The sequence below is a fragment of the Gopherus evgoodei genome, chromosome 8, assembly GCF_007399415.2.
Source record: "Gopherus evgoodei ecotype Sinaloan lineage chromosome 8, rGopEvg1_v1.p, whole genome shotgun sequence".
NCBI classification, from domain to species: domain Eukaryota; kingdom Metazoa; phylum Chordata; order Testudines; family Testudinidae; genus Gopherus; species Gopherus evgoodei.
Window position 1 is genome coordinate 39,458,832 of NC_044329.1, and position 13,685 is coordinate 39,472,516.

The window sequence follows — 13,685 nt, forward strand, 5'->3', positions numbered from 1 at the left end:
ATGAAACTATTCAGCTTGACCTCTGTGCTAGGCCCCCCGGGGCGTGTGAGATGAATTTGCCAATGTTAGCCCAAACCAGTTTTCAAATAGAGGGCACCCATATCTGAATGGCTGTTCAATGCCTGGTGAGAGTTTTCAATCACATGGCTCCCACCCTTTTGTCACATTCCCCTTGTGCTTTGCTGTGGATAAGCGCCCACAACCTCAGGCTCCAGGGACACTGGGAAGGAGCCAGAGCTTGAGTCAAGCCTAGATGCTCTCTCCAAACAGACGGTTAAGGCGCTGCTGTGACTCCCCAGTCCCTTACCTACCTCACCGGGGTGCTGGGAGGATTAATTAGATGCTGTTTGGTAAACACTGAGATTTTCTGATGGAAGGTTAAAGCTCTATTGTTTATTTGTTATCCCAGGCCTGCCCCTCCAGCTTTTCCAGTGCTCCTCATCGCAACCGATAGCCCTCGCAACTAGGGCAGTGCTCATGTTAATTCATGGGCCCAAAGAGTGAGAGGTGTTAATTTGACCCAGTCACTGTCCAACACTAACCAGGGTTACACAGGGGTCGGGGTCTGCTACCCAGAGACCCCAGCCTGCATCTTACCCTGGCAACACTCCTTTAAACAGCCTGTTATTGAAGATTCAGCAAAGGAGGAGAAAACAGTTCAAGTGTTTGAAATGTGAAGTATTAAGTCAGGCTGTCAGTGTAACCACATCCCTGGGTCCCTTCCGCTTAGCTGGAGAGTCTTTAGAAGGAAAAGCCCCTTGCTGGAGTCTCTTAGGTGGTATCAGAGATGGTAATAACTGGCCTTTCAGAGAAAAGAGAAGTTAGCTAGAGCTTTTGTTAAAGCCTGATCCTGCTTTCTAGAAAACAAAACAAGCTGAACACACACCAAAGACGAGATACGAGAACGCCAAGGGCAGAAAATGCAGCTTCTGGCTCTGGTGTTGACTCCCCCCATGTGACAGCCTTTTAAAGTGATGTGTCCTTTTTCTTGTCCCCCGAAAAGGACATGGAAATGGGCTGGACAGTGTTTTCCCCAGGAATTGAAACTGGGGGAGGCGTTCGAATTTACAGAGGGTGGGGTCAGGGCCGATAAGGGCTGAGAGCGTGAGGGTGAAGGTGGGCTGTATGGCACCATAGTAAAAACTGAAAGATGCTTCATGACCATTTAATTAGATTTAATTCATGGTTTTTAAAAATCACACAAATTAAAGTTGGCTACTCAAGCCTTCTATGAAACACTACGTCTACAACTTTCTTGGTTTCTTGTTATAATGTTGCAACTCTGTTAATGAGCTTCTTGAATGCAATGCATTCATCTTTGGTGGCTTCTCGTGTGTCCGGTACTTCCATTCCTTTGATTGATACACTCATTAGTTCATTCACGGGATCAGGCAGAAGCCAACTTCTTTCAGAACACAAAATTCTATTCAGTGATGAAAAAAGAACACTCAACTGTAGCTGTTGTGACTAGGAGTAGCAAGAGATGAATTCCTACTTCTTTCTGTGTTCAAATTCTCTATTCTGTGCTGAGCACATGGCAGCCCCATTGCTGGGAGTGCCTCACTCCACTCAACTGTCAGTGTTCTATAGGACAGGGATCTGTAAAAGCTACATAGAGGTTGAGTAGAATCTAGAAGTCGCTGTTATAGATTTTTAAGAATCAAGTCTGTGTACTTTCAGTTGTCTTAAACTCTTCTTATCATCTTCACTTAAGAATTCAATATAAATGCCTTCTCAGCATGGGTTCACCAAGGGCAAGTCATGTCTGACTAACCTAATTGCCTTCTATGACGGGATAACTGGCTCTGTGGATGAGGGGAAAGCAATGGATGTGTTATTCCTTGACTTTAGCAAAGCTTTTGATACGGACTCCCACAGTATTCTTGCCAGCAAGTTAAAGAAGTATGGGCTGGATGATTGGACTCTAAGGTGGATAGAAAGCTGACTAGATCATCAGGCTCAATGGGTAGTGATCAACGGCTCCATGTCTAGTTGGCAGCCAGTTTCAAGTGGAGTGCCCCAAGGGTCGGTCCTGGGATCGGTTTTGTTCAATATCTTCATTAATGATCTGGAGGCTGGCATGGACTACACCCTCAGCAAGTTTGTAGATGACACTAAACTGGGAGGAGTGGTAGATACGCTGGAGGGTAGGGATAGGATACAGAGGGACCTAGACAAATTAGAGGACTGGGCCAAAAGAAACCTGATGAAGTTCAACAAGGACAAGTGCAGAGTCCTGCACTTCGGATAGAAGAATCTCATATACTGTTACAGACTAGGGACCGAATGGCTAGGAAGCAGTTCTGCAGAAAAGGACTTAGGGGTTACAGTGGACGAGAAGCTGGATATGAGTCAACAGTGTGCCCTTGTTGCCAAGAAGGCTAACGGCATTTTGGGCTGTATAAGTAGGGGCATTGCCAGCAGATTGAGGGATATGATCATTCCCCTCTGTTCGACATTGGTGCGGCCTCATCTAGAGTATTGTGTCCAGTTTTGGGCCCCACACTACAAGAAGGATGTGGAAAAATTGGAAAGAGTCCAGTGGAGGGCAACAAAAATGATTAGGGGACTGGAACACATGAATTATGAGGAGAGGCTGAGGGAACTGGGATTGTTTAGTCTGCAGAAGAGAAGAATGAGGGGGGATTTGATAGCTGCTCTCAACTACCGGAAAGGTGGTTCTAAGCAGGATGGATCTAGACTGTTCTCAGTGGTAGCAGATGACAGAACAAGGAGTAATGGTCTCAAGTTGCTGTGGGGGAGGTTTAGGTTAGATATTAGGAAAACTTTTTCACTCAGAGAGTGGTGAAGCACTGGAATGGGTTACCTCGGGAGGCGGTGGAATCTCCTTCCTTAGAGGTTTTTAAGGTCAGGCTTAACAAAGCCCTGGCTGGGGTGATTTAGTTGGGAATTGGTCCTGCTTTGAGCAGGGGGTTGGACTAGATGACCTCCTGAGGTCTCTTCCAACCCTAATATTCTATGATTAGTCAACTTCTGGACTGAAGTCTTTGCTTCTTCCAGTACTTTTTCAATGGATAGCTCTCTGATTGGTCCAAATGTAGCTTCTATTGCTGGACAAAGATCTACTACTGTTGTAGCATTGTTTAATGACCCAAGTGGTTTCAACTGTAGACTTTCAAGAAAGAGAATGGCAATAGTCTTCTCCGAACTTAGTAGCAAACGTAATCCATCAGCCTCACTACTTATATTCATCCCATTTTGGTAGATAGATACTTTCCAAAGCCAGTAATAACGGCTGGAGTAATTTCAAGACAAAAGCCAAGGATCACTCATGAGAAAGCCAGAGAGTTTTCCCAGGTTGGACTAATTTGAACTTCAGTCCCAGTGTATCGTCTATATTTTCCAAGATATTCAGTCTTTTTGGATTCTTGCTGAAAAAAGAACATAATGAAGACATTAAATGCATAGCTTTTTAATGTCTTTTGAAGAGTCTGCAGCTCGTACTAGTTGGAGTAGATGGCCTCTGCAGTGTGTATAGGAGAGATTAGGGTTACACTTTTCTCTGAGCAAAGCTTGTACTCCATCATGTCTTCCAGAGAAGTTTGCAGCTCCATCAAATGCACAAGCAGCCATCTGTTTGGGGTCCAATTGACAAGCATTTAACTCTTCTAAGATGTGGGTTGTCACAAATGTATTTCTAGATGTTCAAGTTATAGAAGACACATCAGCTGCATCTATTGGCCTACCACTGACATCAAGATAATATACACAATGACTTAATACTTGCCCATTCATCAGCCATGTATGCAATTTTTTTGAATGTGGTGAGAGAATTCTTCATTTTTTCAACTGTTGAGTCTTTCACTGTTGCACCACATGCTTTTAGCCAGTCAGTTGAGTTTCTTGCAGAAAGATAGTGAGCATTTGCTGGTCTTGTTTGGAACCACTGTTCAACTTCAGGATGAGCAAGTGACAATGCACTTTACATTGGCCTCCAGTTTGTAGTGTGTGGTATTTCTTGCTTAAATAGAAAGTATGATGCCACAGCCATGTGTGTTCACATGAACTGTATTGTGTCTCCAGTATTCTTAACAGCCTCATTAAACACTCATTGGTGTTGTCCTTGGTCAGGAGAGACTCAGTTCAGACCTGCTTTCACAGGAGTTCACCTCCCAGGTGAGGAGCAAGAAGGCACCTTGATCGTTCCTTCAGCTGTTCACTGTTAACTCTGGCCACTGTTGTTCATTGTGCCACCATTCACTCCATTACTCTGTTGCCAGTGGCCCTGCGCACTCACCTTCTGCTGCCACCTGCCACTGTGACCTCTGTGAGTTGGTCTCTTGAGGTTCCACCCAGCTCTCAGTGATTTCAGCTGAGCTCTCAGTGGGGGAACCTTGCTGCTGGTGCAGTCTGGGCCGTCTCTTCCACAGAAACACTGGCCCCACAGCAGGACTAAGCACTTAGACCTGCTTATCAGTGATTTCAGCTGTAGTGATCACTTAACATCAGCTCTGTCTTTAAACGGTGGAGAGGGGCAGGTCAGATAGCACTTGTGACTCAGGCAGACTATCAAGCAAAACACCTGTCCCCACCCTCTCTCTTGATGCCCTCAATCAGCACAAGCTAAATTCAGTTCTACTGCCCTTTAGTCATACAATAAAAACAACAACAGCATTTCATTACCTTCTCCCCACGTTCAAGTGATTTGGAACCCAACCCCAGCCAAAATCTATCACTTTGGCAATGCAGCTCTGTTTGCTGGATACCTAGGTAAATTAGGTGTGAATGTAAATACAATCTTGTCCTGAAGCCTTTCCCCCGATTCCCAGCTCATCACTAGCTGTCAGGGAGCGCTCATTTAGACTTGGCTTACAAAAAACATAATTTCAAATTATTAGGTTGGCCAACGCCACCGAAATGAATGCACTGACATTGTCATAAAACAATAGCTGTATAAGGAAGCTAGTCCATGTTCTTACTTTTCAAATCTATTATACTTTTTTCAGATACGGTGTATGATAAAATGTGTATATGCTTTTAAAGTGTGTATTAATGTTTCAATTTCAATTCAGATTTCCAAACAATCACTAAATTGGCAACATTGCATGAAACTAGTTCACAAAACTGGGGTGGGGTGGGGTGGGAGAAGGGGTTGGGGAAATTCAAGGGGGTGTACACCCCCATCTAGGGGCAGTATAGGGAAATCTCTGGGGCTGGAGCTGGCATTGGTAAAGTCTAGAAGACAAGACAAGCCAAACTGTGACCTCCCTGGGCACAATCCAGCCCAATGAGCAACTGGGTCACCCCACCCTCTAACCTGGCCTGCGCTTTACACAGCCTGCTTGCTCACAAACTGACTCCAGCCTGCTAGTCACTCCCAGCCATGTTTCTGTGTGCTGCAGCCAACCAGCCTTAAAGACTCCACAGAGTGAGCCCAGCACACTCGCAGTCTCAAATTCCTCCCCCAGAAACATGTCCTGTACTACCCCATCCACTCCTGCAAATGCAAATATAGCCAGTCCACTATTCCATGAAAGGACAAGGCAAAAGATTTATACAATCTGAAGAGAAACCAAAGTACACACAACTTGTTACCCCAAATTTTGGTACCCAAGCACTGTAGCTTGAGCACACTGGATTAGATCAGACAATAAAACAAGTTTACTAACTACAAAGAGAGAGATTTAAGTGCATACATGTCATGAGGCATAAAAGTCAGATATGCTTTCAAGACAAATAAAGATAAAATACTTCCTGATGCCCAACTTAACAAGCTGCTTTAGATTCAAAGCAAATTTTCTCACTCCATGTTGTCAACTGTGTTACTGATCAAACGCCGTAGGTCACAAGCTTTCCCCCAGAGTTTATCAGCTGCTTCCTTTTTTTTTGTTTTTTTTCCTTCCCTTCAGGTGCAGAGAATACAATTGGAGGAGGCGGGAGGAAGGTGCCTTGAGGTGTTTTTCCCTCCTTTTTATAGCTTCAGTCCCCCTCTTGCAAACATTTCCAGCTGAGATCCAGGAGCCAAAGAGTCCATGTGGAAGGGTGTTCCCTGCTGGTTTTTTCACCTGTTTGTACTTCCTTTGTTTCCCCTCCCTGCTTGATGACTCTGTTTACTGCTCACATGCAAATTAAGCAAAGCACACATTCCTTTGTTTAGGACAGCGCTGTTTGCCAGCTTCCATTTGCGCAGAGCTGTGTGGTTTGGAACAGGTGTTCATAACATCACACAGGGGAATCTTGTAACTTCTCATACAGTGTTGCCACACATATTTTACCAGGACTGTATTGACCAGCAAATTATGAGTTTTCAAAGGATACAAGGCACCTTGTACAAAGCCTAGTACCCTAGTGTGTGAACGCAAGGGTGTATTCTGTCACACAAACACACACAAAAGGGGAGAGACAAGACCAGCAAAGACTGAAAAATGCAGTTTCTGGCTCTGGAGTTTACTTTCACTTGCAAACTTACTGCTAGAAAAACACAGGCCGTGATCAGCACCTCTGAGACCTGCCAAACTTGTACCAGCATCAGGCTGTTTATGGCATTGCTTTGAGCTGCTTCTTTCTGGTCACAGCCTCTCAGCAGCATTGCAAAATATACAGCCTTGGCTGGCTTTGATTAAACAGAAGGCAAAAGGAGAGAGAGAGAGAGAGAGAGAGAGAGAGAGAGAGAGAGGAAAGTGAAGCAATAAGCTGCATATAGGCAGTGGGCATAATAGGCCAGGGGAGGCTCTGCCTTCCCTGGCTGTAGCTGCTGCTGCAGGATGCTGGGCTGAGGCTGCTCCAGCCCCAGGCCCACTGACGCAGCTGGGGCTGCTCTGGCCCTGGGCTGGCCCACGCTGCTGAGGCTGCTTTGGCCCCAGGCCGGCCCATGCTGCTCGGGCCAGGGCTCGGGTTGGTTGGCTGGCTAGGGCTGGCCCAGAACTCTGGTGGAGGGTGAGGGGGAGTGAAGGGGCTCAGGGTTTTGGCTGTCCCAGGGCTTCTCTGGTCACAGAAGTTGTGTGTGTGGGGAGTGTCTCAGGGCTCTGGTCACGGGGGGGTCTTGCGCGGAACAGGCAGGGTCGCAGGGCTAGCCTCCATGAAGAGGGGGGTGTCACCTGCCAGTAGCGTAGCTAGCGGGGTTCAGGGGAAGTAGCCGCTTCCTCTCAGCACATTTTTCAAAAGCGGTGCCTGAGCGGGGTGTCTGGGAGCTGCTGGAGCTCTGGGTCCCTGCACAGTACAGCGCGGTGCGTCTCGGCTCGGTGGCGGGAGCGGGGAAGCTGCTGTGGCGGCAGCTCAAGACATTCCGGCACTACGCAGAGTGCCAGCGACTTCGCGGCGTGAAGGAGCTGCAGCAGGGTGCCCGGCTCAGAGCATGGGAGAAGAAAGTGAGGGATGGGAGGAGGCGCTGACGCTGCCCGGGCACAGGAGCTGCTGCTACTCCAGCTCTCCGGGCGGTGGGGTGCAAAGTGCCCCCGAGCAGCGCCGCCCGCAGGGGGATATACTGGCTGCTTTGCGGGTGCAGGGGCCAGCAGCAGTGAGGGCTGCAGCAACCACTGTGGTGGGTGGGCGAGGGAGTGCAGGGCTCCAGCCTCCTCCCCCTCTCTCCAGCAGCACTAATGTGCACACACAGGTGGAGGTGTGCGAGCAGCGAGTCTCCCTCCAAGCTCCTCTTCACGGGCGCAGCCAGAGCCGCACGTTGCAGGACTCCAGTGCAGCCGCCCATGCCTGGCCAGGAGCGCTGCGCGCTGCCATGCGGGGCACACGTGCCCCGCACGGCTGCTGCGGGAAGCCTGGCCACAAACAGGGGATTAGCTGCCGCTGCCTCCCTCTCCTCCCCGTTCCCGCTCTCCCACCAGCGCTGGATGGCCAGAGCGTGGGCACCTCAAGGTAAAGATGTGCTTTGGTGTTGTTTGCCGCCCTTGTAAATGGGCGGCATGCGTGTGACGAACTGGGAAAGTTCTTAATGTTTTCTCTGAATACTGTATTGGTGCCTCAGTGTCCCCATGGCAGTTCTTAAGTATCTGGCAGAGCAAAGGGCCAGTGCACCTAAATGCCTGACACTCTGTCTCCTAGCAACTGATGGCCTGGGCCCCTCCCCTGCAAAGGTGCCAGCTGAAGGTGTTGGAGACAAAGGGATCAGGTGACCTCCTGGCCCGGGAAAGGGGCTGAGCAGAGAGGAGGGGCTGAGGGAGGGGTTGTTAGTCTGGAGCTGCCTGGGGTCGAGTGAAGTGCAGACCTGGGGGGTCTGGTTCACTGCCCCCCAGAATGGACCCAGCCGAGGGGTCCGGTTCGCTGTATCTACAAGCTCTGTTTTAGACCCTGTTCCTGTCATCGAATAAACCTCTGTTTTACTGGCTGGCTGAGAGTCACGTCTGACTGCAAAGTGGGGGTGCAGAACCCGGTGGCTTCCCCAGGACCCCGCTGGGGTGGACTTGCTGTGGGAAGTGCACGGAGGGGCAGAGGATGCTGAATGCTCCAAGGAGAGACCCAGGAGGTGAAGCTGTGTGAGCTTCTTGCCCTGAACAAGTCTGCTCCAAGGGAGAGGAGGTTCCCCAAAGTCTTGACTGGCTTGGTGGGGAGCAGTTCCAGAGCATCGCCCGGTGACTCCGTGACAGCGGGGCGCTGCATTCTGCCCCTGGCAAGTGGGTGGGGCTTGGTCTCCATTCCCCGTGGCTCCTAGGTCGCACCGGACTCAGCGGGAACCAGCAGGAGCTGGGCACCCTGGTGCTGTGGGGGAGGAGGAGGTAGCTCATCAGAGGCACCTGGGCAGCCAGGTAAGCACGGACCCAATGAGCGGGGTGTCTGGGTGGGGGCACAGCATGGCCACAGCGTGGCTGGAGGAGCCAAGTGGGGGGGACGCGGCGCAGCCGGAGGAGCTGGGGGGGGCGTGGAGCGGCCAGAGGAGGAGCCAAGGGGGGGCGTGGCCAGAGGAGGAGCCAAGGGGGGTGCCGTTTTTATGTTTGCTCCCCCTGCACTTAGAACCTGACTATGCCGCTGCCTGCCACCCATGAAGTTGGGGAAGGAAAAGGATGTGTGGGTGGATGACTTAATCTGGGTCCCTCTTACTGGCCCAGTCTAGGCAGGACAAAGGCCCAGCAGTGTTAGGGTCGATTCCAGGGTCCCAGGAGATGGGGTGTGTGTGTGTGGGGGTGGCAACCATGAGGATAAAGTTCACGCCTTTCCTTCCTCACAGCCAGCAGTTGTTGTCAGATAGCTTCTTCTGCCTTTCCCCCCCACAGACGGCCTTCCTTGTGAGACCCCCCAAAGAGGAGGGGTGGGAGGAATAGCCCATCCTCTCAGTATTTTGTTCATCAATTAGGCCTAAGTGCCAAGACACCAGTTCTGATTTATTGATTTCTGGTCCCATGCTTGGCTTGTTCACCAGGCCTGACCCTTGCACAGCACTAGTGCTAGGAGGACATTTTGTTTGGACTTCAGTTTTTTTATGTCTCACGTTTGTGCCTTTTCCCCAACAACAGTGATTGTTAGAGGTTAATTGCATCTGAAGAAGTGGGGTTTTACCCACAAAAGCTTATGTCCAAATAAATGTTAGTTGTTGTTTTAGTGGATACAGACTAACATGGCTACCCTTCTGATAATAGGTTAGTGTTACACTTTACACACTTTCACTCACTGGTCACAGGTGACCTTGTACATAAGCAGGGTCTGAATGAATGTTTCCCTGACAGCTAACAGGGAGGACGAGTGGCACCTGGTATTGGCCACTGTCAGTAGACAGATATTGGGCTAGATGGATCTTTAGTCTGACCCAGTGCAGCCATTCTTATTGTACAGCCCCCACCCCTGTCCCAAGCCTCAGACATTCAAACTCCTGCTTTCACAAGGTTATTTCAAGTGAGGGTACCCCCCCCCACTTTGGGACAGGTTATGCACAGTCCTGCTTTCCTGTATTCCTACAACAATTACAACATTGGTAACCATATTTCACTACCCCTGCATTCAGTACTAAGGTGATGTGTACTCAACACCAATTTGACAGCACAGTATTCTTCTGAATACATAAACAGAGTCGGAGCAAACTGTATTTACATAAACACACCCAATTCTCTTCCCCTCCCAGCTAGCTGTCAGAGAAGCATTCATTCAGACCCTGCTTACATGTACATTGGTTGGCAAATTTATCACACCAGTCCTCACGCAGTGCCACCACTGCACCTGACTCGACACAGCTTGTTCACTGCAAGGGGTCCTCTGCACAGCTCTGTTAGTGTCCCCCATCCTAACCTGCAGCAGTCCCCATCTCCTTTGTGTAGCATGAGCTACAAAATACTCTCTGGTCTCTCACGTTTCTGTCTGCCTTTCCCTCAGGAGCAGAACTTTGCAGCGCAGGACCCAGGAGTGACTGTGTGACGTAAGTGCCACCTTCTAGCTACTGGCAGCAGGGACCAGAGCAGAGTGTGTGCGTATGTCCGTGTGTGTGCGCGCGCATGTTTGTGTATGGACATGTGTCAATGAGGCAGGATGTAACTCTGATGGGCAGCCACACTCTCTCAGGATGTGAGTCTCACTACTGTCACATGCTGAGCAGGCGCTGGCCTTGCAAACACCTGTTTCCCGGGTGCGGCAAGACATGGAACTGCTGATGCAGTAGGTACACACCTCCCTCAGGCAGCACTGACCCCCAGTGTCCTCGGATAGCTGAAGTGGGGTGGTGTAACGCTCTTGTGGTGGTTCAAGATGTCCTTGTACTTTTCTAAGGAGTAGGAAAATCAGCTGCATCCTCCTGGCCCAATTCCAGCTTGTGTAGTTACATTCTGTTTCTCTAGACCTGCCACTGCATTTTCAGCCAGACACAACATTCTCCATGCCCGTGCAAGGCTGCTGTCTGCCATTGCAGAAGCAGCTGCAGTTCAGTGGCAAGTGAAGTGTTGGGGACAGGAGGAAGCCATAACCAAAGTTCCTGGGATCCCTCTGGCTGGAAGCCATCAGAGCTGCGCACTGTAGAGACAGAGGCTTAGTGCAGGCTGGATGCAGGCGAGGTGCCAGCAGTGGGCTGCATGTCTCTGTCCCTCTAACATCCCTGTGTTCTCTTTGCTGTTGAGGCAGCTGAACCATGACATAAAGGCAGCAGGAACCATCTCAGTGGCTCAGGCCAGGCCTAGCTGGGGCGGGGTGTCCTGAACAAGAAACCCGAGCTACGTCACAGGGGGGTGGGGTGGTGATAGCGGGGGAGCGTGTTTGTTGGGCTGAGATTGCCAAGGCAGACAAGGGGCTTCTCTGCCTTCACACTATCAATCCCCGACCTCACCATTCCCATGTGCCTTCCCCAGAGCAGCCTTACAGCTGTGTTGGCTTAGAAACCCAGCATAGGCCTGTGCATGGCAGGGCCCAGGCAGAGCACAGGCACTGGGCATACCAGCATGGCGAGTGGGACGGTCAAAGCTAAAAGAAAATACTTAGCAGACAGGAACCTCTGTTGCCAGGAGACACAACTTTATGGAGAAATCCATAGAAGTTAGGAGCCTAAATACCTCTCAAGCTCTGGGCCCCTGTGCCTGCCGGCCCTTCCTCTTGTAGGGGCCCTGTTCTCCTAGATCCCTGTCTCCACAGATTTCCTCCTATTGCAGGCACTCTGTGCTCACAGATTCCTAACTCTGCTGTGCATGGCATGCCATGCCCTTAGGCCTTTTCCCCCAACCCTGCCCATGGGCGCCTGTGGAACCAGCAGAGGTACTGGTGTTTGCGGCACTGAGAAAGGTAGGCCGGAGAACTACGAGGGGTGGGGGCATTGAATTCCTCCTCCCCACATCCTGGCCTACAGAAACTTGCTGTGATTTGCAAGGCGAGGGTTCAGTTGGCTCTAGGCCTTCTTGGGAAAGAGTCAATGCTCCTGAAGGGTGTTGCCTGGGGGAGAAGTACCCGGACCTGGGTCAGCAAGGGCCAGACACTAGCCCAGCTTTGCTCACCCCTGTTCTCTTTGATAGAGCAGGGGCCCTGCCAACCACAGGGCAAGACAGGAGCCAGATGAAGGCTGGCATGGGTGGCCCAGTGCCAGTAGCAAGAGGCAGCAGGATAGGTGGGAGCGATGGCCAGGATAGGAGGGGGCTTGAATCCAGGTTTACAGCTGGGAATTCCCTACTGACTTGCAAGACATGGCCCAGGACCATCCTGCCTCTCCGGGGGTTTCTCAGGTGCCAGCTTTAACCAGCACCAGCCAGAGCAGCAGCACGTGAGACTCCAGCTTGTGAAGGGCCAGTGGCAGTGCCAAGCTGGCAGCCCTGGGGAGGAGAGGGGTCCATCTGAAGCCAACATCTGACATGTTTCTGTTCATTCTTTCCTCTCGCAGCTTTCTCTGCTTCCACGCAGACACAACCACCCCAAGGCGGGCTCAGCGCGAGGAGCCAGCAGGGCCCTAGTGGGGACAGTAGAGGCGAGCCCTGGCCTAGAAGAGCTAAACTGCGCTTGGCATGGCCAGAGTGACGCATGGATGCGTGGCTTCATTAAACAAATGACTCTACTTGGTAACCGACTCATACCCATCAGCTCCCAGCCCCCATCAGCTCTCCCTCAGAGTACAGGCTGCCCCGTGCGCTGGGACACCCCACATTTGGCCCTCTGGGGAACCCTTTCACTTCCCCAGCCAGACTGGCACTGGTAGGAAACCACCAGGCCCATGGGCCTGGCATTGGTGCACTGGGCAGGCCCAGCTCCACAACGTGCACCCTGCTGCTATACAGATCTTCCCAGCTCCACCAGCTGACTGGGCAGGACTCCCGCTCTGTGAGCCTGCCTGGCTGGGGCACTTAGAGTGGCTCAGCCCTGCGCTTCACCCTGGGGCTTGAGGGACAATCAGAGCCATAGACACTGGGCTCCAGTCCCAGCTCCACATCGCAGCTGTGGTGCTTCAGCGATGCCCTCCCAAGGGGTGACCCGGGGCCCAGTGCTTCTGTCATTTGTGGTGCTGAGTTCTGAGCTCACCCCCTGGAGGACCGCTCTGCCCTCTCCTAGCTTCTGCCATTCCAAGCATAACCCTTCTTGTCTCCAGCAGCTCAGGGCCGGGTGCCCCCCTAGAAATCGCCATTCTAGTGAGTGCAAAGGGGCCAGAGCTGGGACAGCGCAGCCTATGCCAAGCACAGGGCAAGGATTCACACACTGACCAGCACCGGCTGCTGTGAGCAGCCCCAACAAGCCAAGCCCAGCGTGGCAGCAGCAGTATGTCTGCACCAGCCGCTGCATGGAGAGCTAAGTGTCATGCAGAGCACGGCATATGGTGCAGCTCAGGCAGGGTCTGTCTGTGTGTGGCCCCACCAGAGCAAGCTGAGACAGTCATCACCACCTCCAGCAGCGGGCACTGCCCAGCCCACTACCAGCCAAGGACTGGCAGAGCTGGTACTGCAGTCTCTCTGCGAGGACAGAGCCACAAACAGCACCATCTCCTGTTCTGCGCAGCTCCTTGCACAGCTGCTGCCCAATGAACAGATGGGAGCTGCCTGGGCCAGCTCTGCTCTGTGATCCCATGGCAGGGGACATGGGCCATGGCCTGGGGCAGACCATGTGGAAGTGGCTTTCACCCAGCCCTGTAGCAGAGGGGCAGGAGACTAGCTAGAAAGAAGGGCCAGAGCAGGATGGAAGCAGCTTCCCTGTAGCTACATTGGTGTGTATTGTAGCCTAGTGTGTTAGTGGTGACCAGAGCAGCACGTGGCCCAGCTGCTGGGGGCTGGCTTTGGTGTTTAACCCCACTGCAAATAGACAAGCTGAAACCATTAAAGCTGCTGAGCACA

General features: G+C 51.5%; 1 protein-coding gene across 4 annotated transcripts in view; it reads left to right on the plus strand.

Moving 5' to 3' along the window:
* RELL2 (RELT like 2) overlaps positions 1-13,685 on the plus strand; it is a 52,665-nt gene extending 38,980 nt beyond the window's left edge. For 3 of the 4 annotated variants that reach the window (XM_030571784.1, XM_030571783.1, XM_030571785.1), the window contains exons 7-8: positions 10,273-10,315; positions 12,251-13,685. In XM_030571784.1, the coding sequence (XP_030427644.1) occupies positions 10,273-10,314 (42 nt within the window). In that variant the 3' untranslated portion in view covers position 10,315; positions 12,251-13,685. Of the gene's footprint in view, positions 1-10,272; positions 10,316-11,531; positions 11,662-12,250 lie in introns of all 4 variants that reach the window. The other variant, XR_004001520.1, reaches the window with a different exon arrangement.